Source organism: Parastagonospora nodorum, assembly GCF_000146915.1.
Source record: "Parastagonospora nodorum SN15 chromosome Unknown scaffold_21, whole genome shotgun sequence".
Classification (NCBI taxonomy): Eukaryota; Fungi; Ascomycota; class Dothideomycetes; order Pleosporales; family Phaeosphaeriaceae; genus Parastagonospora; species Parastagonospora nodorum.
In genome coordinates this window covers 299,871-316,422 of record NW_001884569.1, presented here as the reverse complement: position 1 = coordinate 316,422, position 16,552 = coordinate 299,871, and the positions used below count along the sequence as shown (strand labels likewise).

The 16,552-nt window shown below is 50.9% G+C and overlaps 8 protein-coding genes across 8 annotated transcripts; 2 read left to right on the top strand and 6 right to left on the bottom strand.

Annotated features, from left to right (window-relative positions):
• Window positions 1-234: 234 nt before the first annotated feature.
• On the top strand, window positions 235-1,353 carry SNOG_12080 (hypothetical protein; the record flags this gene model as incomplete). Its single annotated transcript, XM_001802261.1, has 1 exon — window positions 235-1,353. One exon carries the CDS (start codon window positions 235-237, stop codon window positions 1,351-1,353), a length of 1,119 nt encoding a protein of 372 aa, XP_001802313.1.
• An 88-nt stretch (window positions 1,354-1,441) lies between these two features.
• Window positions 1,442-2,872, bottom strand: SNOG_12079 (hypothetical protein; the record flags this gene model as incomplete). The annotated part of the gene is made up of 3 exons (XM_001802260.1): window positions 1,442-1,848; window positions 1,978-2,485; window positions 2,540-2,872. The coding sequence occupies 3 exons, from the start codon at window positions 2,870-2,872 to the stop codon at window positions 1,442-1,444; spliced, it is 1,248 nt and encodes a 415-aa protein (XP_001802312.1).
• Window positions 2,873-3,878: 1,006 nt separating this feature from the next.
• Window positions 3,879-4,008, bottom strand: SNOG_12078 (hypothetical protein; the record flags this gene model as incomplete). Its single annotated transcript, XM_001802259.1, has 2 exons — window positions 3,879-3,934; window positions 3,963-4,008. The coding sequence occupies 2 exons, from the start codon at window positions 4,006-4,008 to the stop codon at window positions 3,879-3,881; spliced, it is 102 nt and encodes a 33-aa protein (XP_001802311.1).
• A 772-nt stretch (window positions 4,009-4,780) lies between these two features.
• SNOG_12077 (hypothetical protein) lies at window positions 4,781-6,421 on the top strand (the record flags this gene model as incomplete). The annotated part of the gene is made up of 1 exon (XM_001802258.1): window positions 4,781-6,421. The coding sequence occupies one exon, from the start codon at window positions 4,781-4,783 to the stop codon at window positions 6,419-6,421; it is 1,641 nt and encodes a 546-aa protein (XP_001802310.1).
• A 430-nt stretch (window positions 6,422-6,851) lies between these two features.
• On the bottom strand, window positions 6,852-7,499 carry SNOG_12076 (hypothetical protein; the record flags this gene model as incomplete). Its single annotated transcript, XM_001802257.1, has 1 exon — window positions 6,852-7,499. One exon carries the CDS (start codon window positions 7,497-7,499, stop codon window positions 6,852-6,854), a length of 648 nt encoding a protein of 215 aa, XP_001802309.1.
• Window positions 7,500-12,474: 4,975 nt separating this feature from the next.
• Window positions 12,475-13,346, bottom strand: SNOG_12075 (hypothetical protein). The gene is made up of 3 exons (XM_001802256.1): window positions 13,093-13,346; window positions 12,838-12,943; window positions 12,475-12,767 (listed from the first exon to the last, which is right to left on the bottom strand). The coding sequence occupies exons 1-3, from the start codon at window positions 13,221-13,223 to the stop codon at window positions 12,690-12,692; spliced, it is 315 nt and encodes a 104-aa protein (XP_001802308.1). The 5' UTR covers window positions 13,224-13,346; the 3' UTR covers window positions 12,475-12,689.
• A 341-nt stretch (window positions 13,347-13,687) lies between these two features.
• Window positions 13,688-15,085, bottom strand: SNOG_12074 (hypothetical protein; the record flags this gene model as incomplete). Its single annotated transcript, XM_001802255.1, has 1 exon — window positions 13,688-15,085. One exon carries the CDS (start codon window positions 15,083-15,085, stop codon window positions 13,688-13,690), a length of 1,398 nt encoding a protein of 465 aa, XP_001802307.1.
• An 819-nt stretch (window positions 15,086-15,904) lies between these two features.
• On the bottom strand, window positions 15,905-16,504 carry SNOG_12073 (hypothetical protein; the record flags this gene model as incomplete). Its single annotated transcript, XM_001802254.1, has 2 exons — window positions 15,905-16,230; window positions 16,318-16,504. 2 exons carry the CDS (start codon window positions 16,502-16,504, stop codon window positions 15,905-15,907), a joined length of 513 nt encoding a protein of 170 aa, XP_001802306.1.
• Window positions 16,505-16,552: the final 48 nt, after the last annotated feature.

Below are 16,552 nucleotides of genomic sequence, written 5' to 3'. Positions count from 1 at the left end.
GCCACTACAACTGAACTAAAAGCAAGCTACGGCTGTTTATTCAACTGAGTTTGGCACTTGAAGCCTCAGTCGGCCGTTCCCTCGCTTCGAAACCACTTTGCCTTTACCTCAGCAAGGCCACGTCGACGCTGCATGTCATCTGCGGTTCGGCGCTAGACTTCATGCCGGGACAAGATGCAATCCCCAGCAGCGCCAGGTCACGAACCAACACTCTTTGAAGCTCGCGACCCAACCATGTCGCCCGCAACTCCTTCACGTGCTGGAGTGGTGACTGACCCGTTGGTCGCTGAAACGGCTAAAAAGATTGCAGCTGTCATTAACGACTTCAAGCGTGAGCTAGACAAACGTGACGGTACCTGGGCCAGTGCGCATGGAAAGTTGGAGCTTGCGCTCGACTCTCAAACATTCGTACTTACTCTAGTACCTGATAAGGATGGCGAGGAGTATCCCGTCACTGTGCAAGCAATGCGCAGATCTTCCGATGCACCAAATGACAGCATACCTTCACTATCCACCGATGGCAACTCTGCATACAAGCCCATGCGCCGTAACTCGGAGGTGGAGCTCGAGAGAGACCTCATTTCGAGGAAGAAGCGCAGACTCAACGAAGATGACGATATCTCAAACAAGCGACCGCGCAGTGACGATGACAACAAATACATCATGCCGCTGATCAGGAAAGAAGATCTCGACGATCTATTGTCCAAATTGAGGGACGATATACAGGAGGACACGAGCGAATGTGTCAACCACGTACACCGCCTTCTACGGCGATTCAAAGACCGACATGAGAAACGTAAATTCGACATCGATCAATTGCAAACGCCGCACTCTCAGCCGTCGGTCCGCGATTCGACACCGAACGGCACGAACCCCGGCGGATCATTTCCCAGCCCTAGCGTCGACCGCGACGATCAAACTTCCTCGATAGCAGAGGTTGTCAGGCGCGAGGCAAAGCTCATCTCGACGCAGGTTAAATGGGTCGAAGATTGCAGGCGCGTGGCCGCAGAGTTACATGACAAGCGGGAGGAGACTTGGCGGACATCTTCCGCGGGATTTCATGACCGGCAACGGCAGGACCGCGAGAATTTCCAGAACAGGATGTTGCATGAGTCTGGCATGCATTCGCAGACGCTGAATCAGATCCTGAATGAGGTCAAGGCAATTGGTTTGTATGCTCAGAGTATGAAGTGGGAAACGCCAGCCTCACATCTTGCATACCCGCTGCCTTCTGTACCTACACCGCCAGCGTTTCCTACACGTCCTGCATCCTCTGCACCAAGCCCAAGTCCGGGAGCAGGGAGAGGAAGAGGGGCAGGCATGGCGTCGGTTCAGCAGCCGAATCAGCATTGACATTCACAACGGCACTAACGACTTCATATTTGTCGCGGATCCATGTAAACGATTATAAGATACCCCCATCAGTATGACTATTTCTACACTACCAACCCCTCCACCTCCCCCAAACATCAACAACTTTTGTCCCGCCACTTGCATCCTCACTATCAACCACTAAATACCACCCAAATCCTGCGCCAGCCACACACGCATGATTAGGCCATAACATCACCTTGTCCCCCACCTTCAAGTCCTTACACTTTCCCACATCTCCCTCCCAAACTAGAATCCCATGCTCTTGACTAATCCGCCCAACGATCCATCCCGTCTTCTCGCCTGTCTCTTCGTAGATTTGCGCCCCTGTGTTGGCGAAATCTGGCGTCACTATTCCCCAGCCAGGGTACGACTTACACGGCTCCCGACCCAGTGCCAGTGAGCCGGCAGAGACAAGAGCTTCAGGCTTACTGCGCTCCGTGTAAACGGATGTGACTTCAAGAAGCATGCGGATTGCTATGTTGTCTTTTGCTAAGGGTTGGAAAGCTGGATTTGTAGATGCGGTGGAAGGGCGCGCGTGGGTGGCGATTTGTTGGCAATCGAGCAGTGGATAAACGCCTGCGTGTAGCTCGACGGAATACTTACTTTTCAGTCGTGCAAGGACGCTATGGAATTCGGTCACGCGCGGCGAGGAAGAGGAGAGCATGTTCTGCGCTGCGGTAGCTGTGGGCGTCGCGCCGACGCTTAGGACCAGTTTTCCGGAGAAGGTTGGGGGAAGGGCGGAACAGGCGTCTTCCAGCCCGAGTAACTCTTCAATCAAGCCCGTGGCGGCGTCGTCTTGTGAGTTCCCGGCATACGAGTGCCCGTAATGGCTGTAGAATCCCTTCAAGAACGCTCCGTGCGTGTTAGATGATACTGCGTTGACCAGGGTGGGGAATTTCGGAGACGAAGTGACGATGCCGGCGCGGTGGTAGCCTGTGTCGATTTTAATGAAGATTCCGATTTGCACGTTGGATTGGGATATGGCGGCTTGAAAAAGGTTGAAGGCGTCGATGTTGTCGATTATGATATTGATGGAGCCTGGGGCTAGGGCGCTGGCGAGCGCGACGAGGCGCGGGATGGAGGATTGAGGGACGGGTATGCCGTAGAGTATCTACTTTTCACATCAGCAATGCATACCTAATACTGACAGCTGGCGTATACGTACACTTGCTTCCCTACCCTTCTTCTGGCATTCCAACACGTAGTCAAACAGGTTCTCGGCTTCGATCACCGTGCTGACGATAAAATTGGCGGGCCCGGTCTCGCCGACTTGGAGTCTGGAGAGGGAGAGTGTCTTGTGGCTTTTCACGTGTGCTCGGAATCCGACGCCGAGTTGTTGACATACTTGCAGCATGGCGGCGCAGTTCTTCTTGATTTTGGACTTGTCTAGGACGATGGCGGGTGTGGGGAGGTCTTCGAACCGTTGGCCGATATATTGCGAAGCCACTGCATCTCGTGGTGAGAGAGGGTAGTTTGATTCCGAGATGGAGGAAGTCATATTCGCGATTGCAATGATGATAATGTTGATGATGATGAGAGCAAGAATGGAGGTCGTTGATCGACTTTCTACCTTTGTGACCTTCGAATGTCAGACCTCCTACCAATTTCCTCACCACGTGTGTATGTATTTCGAGTGCAAAATTTCTTCTCGCGTGACTCTAACGCACGATACTTCGTTGTTGGTCTAACTCTAATGTTGGAGTTGTCCGATGGTAAATCGGCCGCGCATTGAAAAGTGGGGCGGGTAAAGAATGTGCGGAGTAGGATCGTCCTCACTAGGCCGCGGACTGTTGGCAGTGATACCAGAAATACAATTGTTATGGGGTAAAATATGAAGTCTACTTCTGAAATTGGGTTCTGATGCTTACAAGCGTACAAAGTGCACTCAATTTCTTGTCATAGTTGCCCGTGCACATGGAAGTTCTTTGGGTTGGAATGAGCCGATCACAGGTGAGGTCAGTTCTGATTCTTCTTTCAAGACTCCAGATATCATGCACTGCCCAAACTTGTGATTTGCCTTGCCTTGGAGTGTAATGTATTAGTCCTGCAGCGCTCTACTAAGTCACATCCATGTTCTTTTACTGAATGGTTTCCGCCAGCCACACTGCAATAGGTGCCGAGCATCCCTCGTTTTTGGCACAGTCTCAAGAAAATAGTTTCGCATGAAAAAAAAGCTCTTGGTTTAGACTAATACAAGACGCTACCCTTCACATGCGTTGTATAGATTAATGAACAGCCGTCATATAAGGCTCTTCTCTAGGGCTTCCTTCGTAGATGATCTGTACAGCATTGTAGTCAAGAACTTGCCTATGGCGTCCACCTATTGCCGGTCCTTCTCCGCAGGCGAAGCATACCATAGATAATATGAGCATGCCCACAAAGCAGGTGTGCACGGCCTCAGGAGCTTTCTGAAATAAGTACTTACGTTTACAAAACCTTTGGACTTATGTAGGCTATTCAATGAAATCTTACGTAGCGGACGCAGAATTTTGTGGCGTCTCTACCTACATAGGTGGTGTGGGAGGCAGCTCGGTGACGTCCGAATCTCGAACAGGGAGCTCTTCCCACTATGGTTAGCGCGATCTTACTAGCGTGAAACTCCGCGTTCTCAAATGCCTCGTCGGAAGCCGTCATCGCTTTTCGTAGCTTATCTACAGCAGCGCATTGTGCCTGTCGCAATACCTACAAACAAACAATCTTGCGCAATTGATTCTTATCAACCTTCTGATCACTTCAACTGGAGCTGCACATGTCCGGACCAACCTCCAACCCAGATTGGCACACAAACAGCAGTTCCAGCGCCGCATACGGCACCTTTCCCCGGCCTCGCCTATCTTCTCACCAAAGTAACGGAAGTCATGATAGCACTGCTGTGCATAGCAACAATGAAGTTTCCCCGAATCGCAGGCCTGAACCCACTCGAAAGCCATCACGGCACATAGAGTTTCGGAAGTTCCTCAAGAGGCCACATTTGGAGGACAGCCAACGAACCTTGAGCGATGCTTTACGCGCGGCACGAAGCAGGGAGGAACAAGAAACTCTGCTAGAAGACGACGACCATGCTGGATCCGATGGTTGCTTCAATGGGGCTGGCCAACCAATAGGACCGCGTGAAATCTTTGCGCCGTATCCTCACGCCCAGCTGCAAGTCTACTACAACATCCACCGGATCCGAAGACTCGTATTGGCAGTAATTGAGGATCCATATACTATTGAACAGCTGAGGGAGCCTCGCATGAATGTTTTGATCGTTAAACCACTTGTCGACCGCTTATACAACGAGGATGACATTTCCATTGTGTATTGTCTGCTAGTCAACCGAATGCAGTTTCTTCGAGAGCAGCAATTCCAGCAACACCACCAGACTGTAGACCTTACCCGGGCGAATCTTTGCGAACTTGTCGCAATGAAGGTACTACGCCGGCATGACGAGGAGAGCATAGGAAAACCTGGACTACTGCTTCTGGCGCAGATCCTTGTAGCACCCTTCCAGCCATTCCAGGGCGCACCCGAGGACCGCTGCCCAGAGAGACACATGTCGGAGTTCAGGCATCTCACAACTCTATACCAGCAACAAGGCGACTACGAAGGCAAATTGACGGCCTTGGAAGTAGCAATCGTGTCAGAGAGCAAAGTGCTTCTAAGTAGCTCCGCTAGCCACAAGGTCATCGATGCTGTATATCGTGGTCGCATCGTGTACACTCCCACAACTTTCATCGACATCATTCCAGATCATTACAAGTACAAACCGATATCGTTGTACGATCCCCGAAAAGCTCCGTTGCTAAACCAATATCGCCTCATGGTGCCGCGCACGCGCAACATGATTGAGGTCGTACAATTCCTCATACTCCTTGCATTGTATTGCTGGATGATGACCACACGGCGAGACCATTACCTCACGAACGCCGAGCTTGTGTTTTTGTTCTATGGGGCTGGTTGGGTCCTGGACGAATTAGCGTCATGCCTTGAGCATGGATGGGAGGTGCATACACAAGAACTCTGGGCTTTCCTCGACGTAACATTCTCGGGTATCTTCATCGTCTATCTGGGCATGCGCATTCACGGGTGGGTCATTGGGAATGACGAGACTGGCAGACAGGCACTCGATGTCCTTGCTGTGGCTTCCCCAATCCTGTTCCCCCGTATAGCCTTCAACCTGATGCCAGAGAACATGCTCTTCATCGCGCTACGAGCAATGGTCAAGGAGTTCACTGCTCTTAGTCTCATCGCATTCTGGTGCTTTGGCGGCTTCCTGCTTGCGTTGAAGTGGCTGAGCATCAGCAATCCTGACGTCGGCTGGGAGGAGTCTCACAGCGTCATCACAATCTCCAAATGGATGCTCTGGATATGGTTCGGTCTTGATGGCACAGGAATTGACAAGGCGCCAGGCTTCCACGAGATCTTGGGACCGACGCTGATGGTCATATATGCGTTCCTCGGCAACACTCTCTTCCTGACCGTCCTTGTTTCCATCCTGAGCAACACCTTCTCCAAAATCGCAGCCGATGCAACTGCTGAGATTCAATTTCGCCGCGCTGTGCTCACATTTGAGGGTGTCAAGTCCGATTCGCTATTTGCTTATCGCCCACCCTTCAACTTGCTTGCTTTTGTCGTACTCCTTCCTTTGAAGTTCCTCTTATCACCGCGATGGTTTCATAAGATCAACATCACTGCAGTACGCGTGCTCAACGCACCCATACTGCTCGCGATCGCCTACCACGAGCGCCGCGCCTTGTGGAAACCATCTCGACGCGGCGCAATCAGTGGACCGGGGCCGTCCAAGCGTTCATCATGGCTGTTCGACAGCAACTTCTGGAAATGGAGCAAAATGAGTCCGCACGCAGATCTACAAGCTGTTTTTGAGGAGGAGCCACCGGAAGATGTAGTGCAGCGAATTGAGGAGGAAGATGACCTGGAAGATGCGATCTTGGAGAATAGTTTTGCAGCTACAAATCCGAATGGCGATAGGAGAAGCATCAGTCCTGGAAGTGCAATGACAAGGAGAAGAAGGTTGAGCAATGTGTGGCCGGGTCCTGCGAGCTAGGTAAAGGCCCTGTATCAGGTGCATGAGAATACGACCGAGAGCTTTCGGTAGCTGCTTCGGCATAATTTAGCACACGCAGTTTCTTCTCACCTTTGGCTATACGTTGGTATATGTTTATGGTGTCTACATTCTTCTGAAGTCTCAGGTCACTGTCAGACGAGTATCTGCACCCACCCCGCCAGGCATTCTTAAAAAAGGTAACAACGATTGACAAACATCGATCATGTGTGCGGAATAGTCTGTATCATCAGTTCACCATAGGCGATCGAGGCGTGAGTCAATGCATCTAATATATCTGAATTCCAAGATGGCAATGCCTGAGTACTATCAAGAGCGACTGTGCTAAACTCTTCAAGCAACATTCACACCACTGAAAGTAGCCAGAGCGCTCTACAAAACCTGTACCTTGATGGCGCATAACATGGCGATACTAATACTGATACGTAGGATCTGTGACGTACCCATCAAATATTTTCCAGAACCTCTTCCAACTCGACTCGTCTGAATCATCGACATCTTTCTCTGGCGCGTTGACCCATTCCACATGACCATCCGCGATTTCAACGCCCCATCGCACGACACCTCGCTTATCCTTAAACCATCCTAGCTTCGTTTTAAAATCGCTATTCTCAAGACCAGCGACACCTTTTTCGTGCACGAGATTGACGAACTCGTCGCTCCCTGCTGTCATTAACAGTACGTCCGCTAGACATTCGATGCGATGCTGCATTGAGTCTTTCGGGTAAACGATCTGCAGCGAGGCGATGAGTACGATGAGGATGGCGATAAGGATGAAGATGATACCGAGCGATAACCATGTCGCAGTTTCATTCATTGCCAAGACTTCAATACGCTCTGTAAATGTGCCATTTACTTCTTCGGCACTACCTGGACCGTAGTAATTGTCGTATACGCTGCTTTTCGCTGGCCCTCCGTATGTCCACTTGCCTGTGGTGGCGAAGTGCTTGAAAAACGTCTGGAATGTCTTTTCGGAATACTCGAAGAGCGCTGTATCGTTGAGCAGAGCGGTAGCATTCGACTTGGCCAGGTGGAAGTTGGCATATGACATGAAGTCCATATTTATGCCTCTGTTGGAGTCGCGAATACTGAAACGTTCATTGCTCACATCCTCGATGCTCTTGTTAAATACGAGCCAGCTTGGTGGCTTCAGTGGTTCAACGATATGAGGAGCGGTGAGCAGTTGAGACACGAAAAAATGGCCGTAGCTAGATTGTGCATTAGTTTCTTCCTCAACCCCGCATTGTGTCCCTCATACCTAGCATTTCCTCTGGATTCTTGGGTCGTAAAAGTAGAGCAGGTCCTGTTGGGTTGATTGGGATCGCTAACCCCGTATTAGCTCGATTTCATTTGCATCAGTGAAGAATGGTTCTTTCGTCATACCTGCAGTCTTTTGGAACATCTTCTATGGCAGGGTGGAGATATTCGTTGTCCCACGGGTAGTCCCAAGCTCCAGGAGCTGACTGCGGTTCTGTGAGAATCTTGGCTTCTAGAACCTGACTGGTACTTCTGGAGATTGTTATGCTTGCATTTGCATGCTCGATGATGGGGACTGCAGCTCATCATCGACATAAGTGGCTGCTCCGTGAAATATAGCAGTGTTTCATTACCGAGCCCGACGCCTACATCAACGTGATTTTCAAGAGAATTTCTGCCATCAACGACTGTAGACGACGTGGGTCCAACAATCCACTTAATCGTGAAGTTAGACGACCATATACTGGGCACATTCAGGTCTTCCCGTCCGCTCGGGTCCACTGGCTCCGAAGGTCTTTGTTCCGCCATGGGATTACCACTAGACCAAAATGAGATGACTGACTGCCCGCCAGGAGCCGTACCATTGGTACAGCATGCTATTCGTCTTGGCACGGTAAAAACCGGAGATTTGTATTTCTTGTCCTGGAACAGGACCTGTGGCAATATCCAACCAGCTATTGGCTCGTTTGTACGGTTCTTGAAAACGTCCTCTGCTCGATCGAGCCAGCCAGTTGCAGGAACGGGAATATTGCTACATGCAAGCCTGCCCCGAAGAGCAGTAGTAGTGACCGTGACATTTGCAGGAGAGTCACCAAGTCCCGTCACGACTGTGTGTGTGTTTTCGGATCCAGTATCCTGAGACACTGTAGTTGTATTGGGTAAGCGCGAGATGCTCACCGGCGTATATATCCATTCGTCTTTCGTCCAAGCAGGTGGTGTATTCCTCAACGTAATCTCATCAAGCGCTGTATACAGCCAGTCTGCCTCAGAGGTCTCCAAAAGTGTTTCAGCTAAATAGAAAGGGCGGCTGCTAAGACCAATTTGGAAACTGAAAGGCTCTTGACGAAGTGCATAGCTATACATCCGTCCATTGAGCTCTGTAGTAGGTTGCGCGTGGATCACAGATTTTCGCTCGAATATTGCTGCCATTGAGATGATCACTGAATAGTCAGACAGCGTGAAGACGTGAAAGTTTGGAGCACTTACGTATCTGAGCCAGAGTTGTACCGGTAGCAATCATTGAAAGTATCCAATGTCTACGAAGAGCCGCCCGTGTAGCTGCCCAAAGCCAGTATGATGACTGGTAGGACAGAGAAACGCCACGTGAAGCTGCCGAGGTCCCTCTTGTCATAGAGAGATAAGGCTGCAAATGTCGCATTGGCTTGTCAATACCATCCCATGAGAGACCGATAGCCACAGCGACAAGAGCGGCAATGACAGAATGTGGGGAGAAGCTGGCGTTGAATAGACCAAGATCAACCTGGTAAACAAAGGCGGTTCGATACAGTTTGTTCTCCCTGGAATAGTGTCGTAGGACCAGAATAGCTGTCGCGAGTGCCACCAGGACAACAAGTAGTGTCAACAGCCATTGCTTGTGAAGCATACTAGGTCTCCAGTCTCTTCGGGTAATCTTCTTCGAGCCCCGATGTCTTCTCCAAGGTCGACCTTTCTTTATGGACTTAACAGGCATTGCATATGATGTCTCTGCCACCTCAGGCGTCACTTCGGCGAGCACACCTGTGGAAGTACTATAGACACAATGGTCTAACCCTACATTTACATGCTGCCTCTTCTTTACACTCAAAACTTGAAGACTAGTGGCGAGGCTGGATTGGGACCTCAGTACGGCTGTACTTCCTGCAACTGTTGCAGGATCGGCTTCAAGACGAAGCTCGCGTCGACCAGCTGTCATGGTCCAGAGCATGAATATCGAATAGCAGAAAGCTAAAATGAACAAAACTATCAGCGTAATGGCAATCTCGGTAACCACCATGATTCTCCGTGCTGTCAGGGTGACACTGCCATCGACGTTCTCTAGCATGGGTGTAGACGCCTGGGTGACTGATGAAAGTACCAATTCCCCCAAAAAACGACTACGGAGTCTGCTCGCTTCAGCCTTGAAAGTCTCATTAAGCAACATGGAGGTCTGGTCTAGAGAGTAGTGCTTTCCAAGGAGCATCGATATACCCTCAAAGCCTTGGTTCTCCTGAAGCCCGGCTTCTCTCGCCATGTATTTCGACCACGATTCATGAAAAGCCAGATCGTTCAGACGACCAAGATCGAAGAGTGTCTCTGGCACTTTATGGCGTCGTTTCATGAATTCTGCCTGATCGAATCGCACTCTCGAAATCCCATTCGTGATCGATTGCTGAACAGGCAGACTCGCTCCATAAATAGTTGGAGTGCAGACCTCTGCTTTTACGGTAAAATTGTCCCAATAGGCCTTTTGTGTCACATTCTGAGGTGTGTTGAGAGGAAATGATGATGTCCACCAAGGCGGCGAAACAATCAGTAAGTCTCGTCCGCGACATTGATCAGAGAGATCATAGATGAAGGTCTTTTTTACTACGAGTCCTTCGTCACGATCAAGACGCGGGACAGGGCCGCGTTCGCGAATCAGGTCTTGCCACGATATGTAGGTGGTCGACATATTGGTCCAGATGATTCCTCCTGATTGTGGCACAGCATCGGTTTGAAAGAGATCATCGGGCGAGGTGAGAGAGACTACAGAGTTCGGACGAACGTCGTCCAGGGTAACTGGCGTTTGCATTTGTACCTCGCATCCGTCTGCTGATCGAAGTCTGAAACCCTTGGATCTTACACTGTAAGTGTCGTTCGAAAGTGCCGTGTCCGCATAGGAGTAGTTAGCCGTGAGAATGATCTTTCCAGTTATAGACATTGGTATGCACTCGTTCTCAAGTCGCAATATCATGGTATCTGTCTCCCAGAGACCATCAGGAAGCGATTCACCGCTGATTGTCTGACCTGTCGGACCAAATGGGAGGATCACACTGGCATCGTCGACCCATATTGAGGTAGAGGCATTGTAAAGGTAGGCGCTGATGGTCTGGAAGTAAGTCTCACGCTGTGGCTGCAATTTGATAGTGCCATCTCCCGCGGGTATGTGTCGCTGCATTTGGACAGGTTCTTGGTAGGCGATCTCCTTGGCGATAAGTACTGAGGAAGAGAAGGGTGAGAGAATAAGGATGCTGATTCCTGCTGCAAGCGAGGAGAAGGTAAGCACCCACCTTCGGTGGCCTCCGCTTCTTCGGCGAGAGACGCCTTCGAAAACACTCTTCCACCACACCTTTGGAACGTACAGCAAGGTAAATCTGGCCTCGAAAGGTTCCGTTTCGGCCATACGGGAAAATGCCTCCGTTCTTTTCACATCTTCGGCGGTCATGACGAGAGCTAGGGTGAATAGCACAGCCACGATGGTAGGTGTATATCGCCAACCCAGGAGAAGACCTAGCGATCCGTCGTCCTTGCGAAGTCCATGATGCGTTGCTGAATACCAACTGAGGATCACCAAGATGCTGGCGAGGACTAATGAGACCAGAGCGAGGCAAACCAGGAAAGGACGGCGTAGAGTATACGGCAACCATGTACGCGCTTGATCTTGATCAGCTTGGCATCTCAGCATAAGGTAATAAGTCCAGGGGAACTTACTTCGACTATCAGAAGCATCGGAAGCTACTGCTCTCGGCACTTTATTCAATGAGTCAACACCAGTCGAAGATATAGATGGATCACGAGTTGTGCCTCGGTCCGCTTGCAAAAGCTCGTCACTCTCAATTGGAAGTTGTGGTGACGCGATGTCTCGAGCTCCTGGCATGCCGTCGTTGGAGCGCTGAGATTGCGATCTCGACACAGGACTCGGTGACGAGAGTCTTCGACGTTGCGTATCAGCTTCATCAATCTCACTTTCATCGTGGTGATTGGTGATAGGTAGCGATAGCCAAGAAATCCGGTCATTCGAATGCTCTGACCTGTTAGTTATTGAGTGTGACATCTTGTCGCAACAAGATGGAACTTCGCAAAAGATTCATGCAGAGGCGCCCATGGGGTGATATCAGCAGGGAGATCGACATGGGGGCGGAAACTTGGCGCAGATGAGGCTCAGTGGTCACACATGTCCCCTTTGGATCTGGTGTTGTGGAATAGCATGCACCGCCTTAAACCGCCCCGTCTCACCGGTAGTGGCGCGTAGCTGCGTTTCATTGGCTTGCATCGTGATAGGCATCGCCCTATTGATCTTGGCGACCTGGCCGGAGTTACTCGCGGATGGACTGGCGGTGGGTACAAGCGTTTCATTAGCGAAGGAAGAAGAAGTGGCTTTGGTTTGTGGAGGTGGGTGGTCGTGCCAAGGCTAACTCATTCCTCCTCGAGGAAGTAGCTACCTCCTGACAGTAGTAGCCATATAGCCGTGTTAAGACATCATCAATGCTTTCCTACGCTACCGTAAATATCTAAATTTTTTCGGCTTGCACGTGAGATTATAACCCCTCCCTGATAGTGCTTCCAGGTCTTGTTGCGACGCAAGCTGAAGCCGAGAATGCAAGTCGGGTAGGACGCCCTGGGCCTGAGTACTCAGTAGTGTTAGATGTCAGAACACCTGTCGATTTTCTAGACGAACTGGGCATGTGGTGTCATTGCAGTCGTCATTGTTGTTGCCCTCAATCATAAGAGTTCTCTCCCGTCCACGCTGGGCTGCTGTCTTCGAATCCTGGCGGCAGCATCAGCTCAATCACAGCAAGACCTGCAATGTAAGATCAGTTCGAAATGAAGCTCGTAGCATTTTGCCAGGTTTCGAAAACTCTCCATACCAGCGCATCGTTGACCAAAGATTGGAGAAGAAGAATTCCAGGATATATTATACATGCCCCGTACATGCCAGTCCGGCGCTCGTGTGCCCATGCATCGCTCTTGTCGCAATTTGCTTTTCGCGCGAACGGTGTTCAGTTGCCGCTTGCTACTGCATCTGTCCTTATGTTCACTTCCTCCTTGTGTCGACCTTCTCCTCGAGAGTCCTGACGTAGCCTTCTATCCGTTGTACCGCAGACTGCAGAGCCTGTGTTTATGTCAGCCATCGTCTACGTGGCAATTGTTTCCTGAGCAACGCAAAGTGGAGGTAGACGTACGTAGATGTCCTCGGTCAAAAGCTGGTTCGATACGCGGTATTCGTCGATGACATAGTAGTACATGCCAGCGCCGGAAGCCGTCGCTCCGGTGAGGAAACCGAACAATCTACACATCATTAGCCAGAGTCCTAATAGTCTCTCCATATCCTTTCGAGAAGTAGGGCATGCTTCTTGTAGGCAAAAACATCGCTGTCGTCATCGCGACAGCCAAAAATGCTCTTCTTTGCCCTCCAAAGAAACTAGAAATAAACTTACCCTCCCCTAAAAGCACCAACCGGCTTCCTAACAGGCGCAATAACAGCGTCTGCCCTCAAAACCGCGCTGGTCTGAAAGCCGCGGGCCGCGGTAGCTGCGCGGAACGCCGGGCGGAGGACGCGAGACGCCATTGCGGTCGCGTAATTGGGAGTTTGGATTTGTGTATCTTTCACGAGATTGGGGCGTGACTTAAGAGGCCGTGGTGTGGTGGTGAGGCGGTCGTGTGATGAGTGACGTTGTTTGGAGCTCTCCACACGAGCAAGCTCAATGCTTGCCGGCTTGACGTGGACCCTGGCTGGCAGTGCTTATGTAACCCCATGGACTTCACGAAGGCCCCACGACTACCAGATAAACATACGATACATCATCCTGAACTCGTTTGGAACATTTGCATATGGGTAGGGTTTGTATATGGCGTCAATTGAAGGCGGTATTCATGAGAATTTAATTGTTGTGCCAATACTAGCCGCAGCTCAAGGAAAGCAAGTCTAAGGGTATCAAATCATAAAGTCGTAAGTATGCCGCGCCCAATGCGAAATCAAAGTAGTGGAGCCCCTGCTCCGAGGAATTCATCTGGTAAAATGACCAAAAGTCCTCATTCCTTCGCCTTCAACGCACCGCAAACGCCACAAGCTCCAACATCCGCAGAGTTGAGGTACTCGCTACCCTCGCAAGCTGCACTATCACATGCCCAGTGGTCTGGAACAAAGTCCGGCTTCAAGACGTGTGAACAAGCGGCGCACGTAAGTGCTGCACCCTCGTTCTCGAGAGAGCATATGATGCAGGCTGTAGGTTTAGGTGGTGCTTGTACTCTTGAACTACTCGTATCGTCTTTCGACGATGGGTTGGGCCGCCGTTTCCAGACCTCGTCCAAGTGTACCACCTTGCTCGAAGATGGCTCGTTCGTGCCTTTTGATTGCGGTTCGACGGGCTTCGCCCTCGCCTTGTTCGTCTGTGTTGTTTTCAGCGGTGGTTTTGAGCTAGCTGTCGCTGTCTTCGCTTTAGGCGCGGTCGTCTTCGCTGCCTTACGTGGTGCTATGCCCTGAATCTCATCGAACTCGCGACGCGCGTTGCCATCTTGATCATCTTCGTCGTCGCAGATCTTAATCAAGAACCGACCTTGGTCGTCAGTCATCTTCTTGCCATCAATGTCTACAGCTGCGTCTTGTTCGCTCGACTCGTCTTCCGTCTCACTGTCAGACGAGGATTCCTCCTTCTTGATTGTGACCTCTTCTTTCTTGACAGGCTCAAATCGTGCCAATGCAGCTGCAGCTCGGAGCTCTCTTCCGCGCGCACTGCCAGCGACCCTAGGTTTGCCTTTCTTAGGTACGCCGCCCTCCAGCTTGACCTTAGTGTCGTCGTCGGCACCCAAAGATTGACCGTTTGCACCAAATTTCTTCAGTATGCGGCGCTGCTTCCTCTCTGCGTATGACAGTGTCGGCTTGTCTTTGCCGCCCCGCTTCCTCTTCCCGGAACGTCTTCCGTATGTGCCACCACACAAATGTTCCGGTATGTCTGCTGCATCTGCCTCATTCATTTGCAACGCTCCCGTATCCAGACCTCTTCCTCTTCCCCACATACCCTCCCCAGTGTAACCCTTCGCCCACAAGCCTCTCAGATCTACCGCATACTCATCGCGCACCTTCCAAAATGCTTTGGAATGGTTCATTTGCTTGCAATGTGCCAGCTCATGCACCATGACCATCTCCACCATGCGCTGTGGAAGCCACCTCCCATTTCGATCGCGCAGCACAAGCTGGATAACTTCTCCGGCGTTGAAGTTGCGGCCAACGAACTCGGTGTTGTAGGGATATTCTTCGAGTGCTTGTACGAGGATCATGTTCGACTTCATGAAGGGGTAGCATACCGCTGCTACGCGATTGAGGATGTTCTCGGCGGTGGAGGAGGAAGGTCCTGGTATCGTTCGTATGAAGTTGATCAGCGCATTTGGTCGCTGCGTGCGCTCATTGAGGCGCTCAAAGCCCAGAGGCATGGTTGATGATGTCGATGTGTGCAGCGAGAGCTTGTGCGACTGCCTAGCTTTGCATTTGGGGACTGTGTCTACTCACGAGAGATCGCAAGTGGAAAATGATGGTGAATGCAGTGGAGTACGAAGCTGCGAGAGTGGCAAGCATCCGGAGGTAACTTTAGCGTCGGAGCTAACAACGCGTCAACGCGCAGTCACGCCGCTTTCCTTCACTCATCTCATCCAGCCACACCTGGACACCTTATACTTCCTTCTATCGGAGGAATTCGTACTGGAACTCGAACACGAACATACGGAAAAGAAATGCATGGCAAGCCATCAGGATTGTAGTCGGAGCTCACCCGAAGTCACAAAGCTGCCTAGCCTTTCCCGTGCAAAATAAGTCGAACGCAAGTAGTGCAGCACAAGACTACTAGATTGGCCAAAAGATAAGGAAACGCTTTGGGGAACACCTACGTACCCGTCTAGGTATATGAAAGCGATATAGACAAAGGGCGCGAGAGCCTTTTTGAGCATACACAATTCACAATTCACAATCCACATCACTGCATTCATCCAAAAGAACTGACAAATCGGACACGCATAAATTCATCAGCTTAATCAACCACTATCCACGCTCACCCCCCTCCCACAAAACATCCCCCCCTACCCTCTCCACCTGCCCACTCCACCAACCCTTCCCAACTCCTACACATCCTCTCCTCTTGTCCCTCCCTCTTCTTCCCATGCCCATGAAACGCCGTCGGCGTATCATCCGCCCCACACATAACATCCTGCCTAAGTACGTCCAAACAATGCGCCACATGTTGCGGAGGCATGGATTCCCTACCCTCCAACGCATCGAGGTAGGCCATGCGTATGGATTTCTAATTGCCCACACATCAGCAAAGAGCCATACTGGGGGTGGGGGTAGTGGCTTACGAGGCAGTGGATATGATGCAGCGCTTTAACTTGGTAGAGTTGTTTCGACGGGTCTTGCGGACATGTGGCGGAGGGGGCGAGGCCGTGGGATGCAATGTATGGTTGCGAGAGGGCGATTAGAATTGGATGCGAGTCGAGGGTGGTCCAGAGGGGGTCGGATATGCTGCGGTTTGGGGACATGAAGGGGGTGTGCATTTTGTAGGGGATTGGTGTGTTGGTTTTGAGACCTGCTACAGTGGGAGTCGTTAGTAGGTTGGGGAAGTATGGGTTAATTGGAATGGACGCACCGAAGTCTGATATGTGACTTTTCTGCGTACTTAAAGTCTGGATGCTCGCGACGAGAACTACGTTCCAGACTATTGATACGACGAGTAGACAGAGGACAATTGCTGGGATGTATTTCCTCACGCCACTGGCCTCTACATTCCTTTGTCGAATCTCCTCTCCATCATCACTGCTTTCGCGCTCGAGCAGCCGCTCCTCTTGTTGCTCGAACTTGTCCATGGTGTATGCGATGAAGAGAATTGGACTGCACACATGTTGCATTTCACG

What these genes read in the sequence shown, in the direction of transcription:
- SNOG_12075 (XM_001802256.1), bottom strand. Translation starts at nt 13,223, where the DNA reads ATGGCGTCTCGCGTCCTCCGCCCGGCGTTCCGCGCAGCTACCGCGGCC. An exon ending in GTTGGTGCTTTTAGGGGAGG is followed by an intron (nt 12,944 to 13,092) that starts GTAAGTTTATTT and finishes AATGATGTGTAG; the next exon opens with ATTGTTCGGTTTCCTCACCG. An exon ending in TTTTGACCGAGGACATCTAC is followed by an intron (nt 12,768 to 12,837) that starts GTACGTCTACCT and finishes ACATAAACACAG; the next exon opens with GCTCTGCAGTCTGCGGTACA.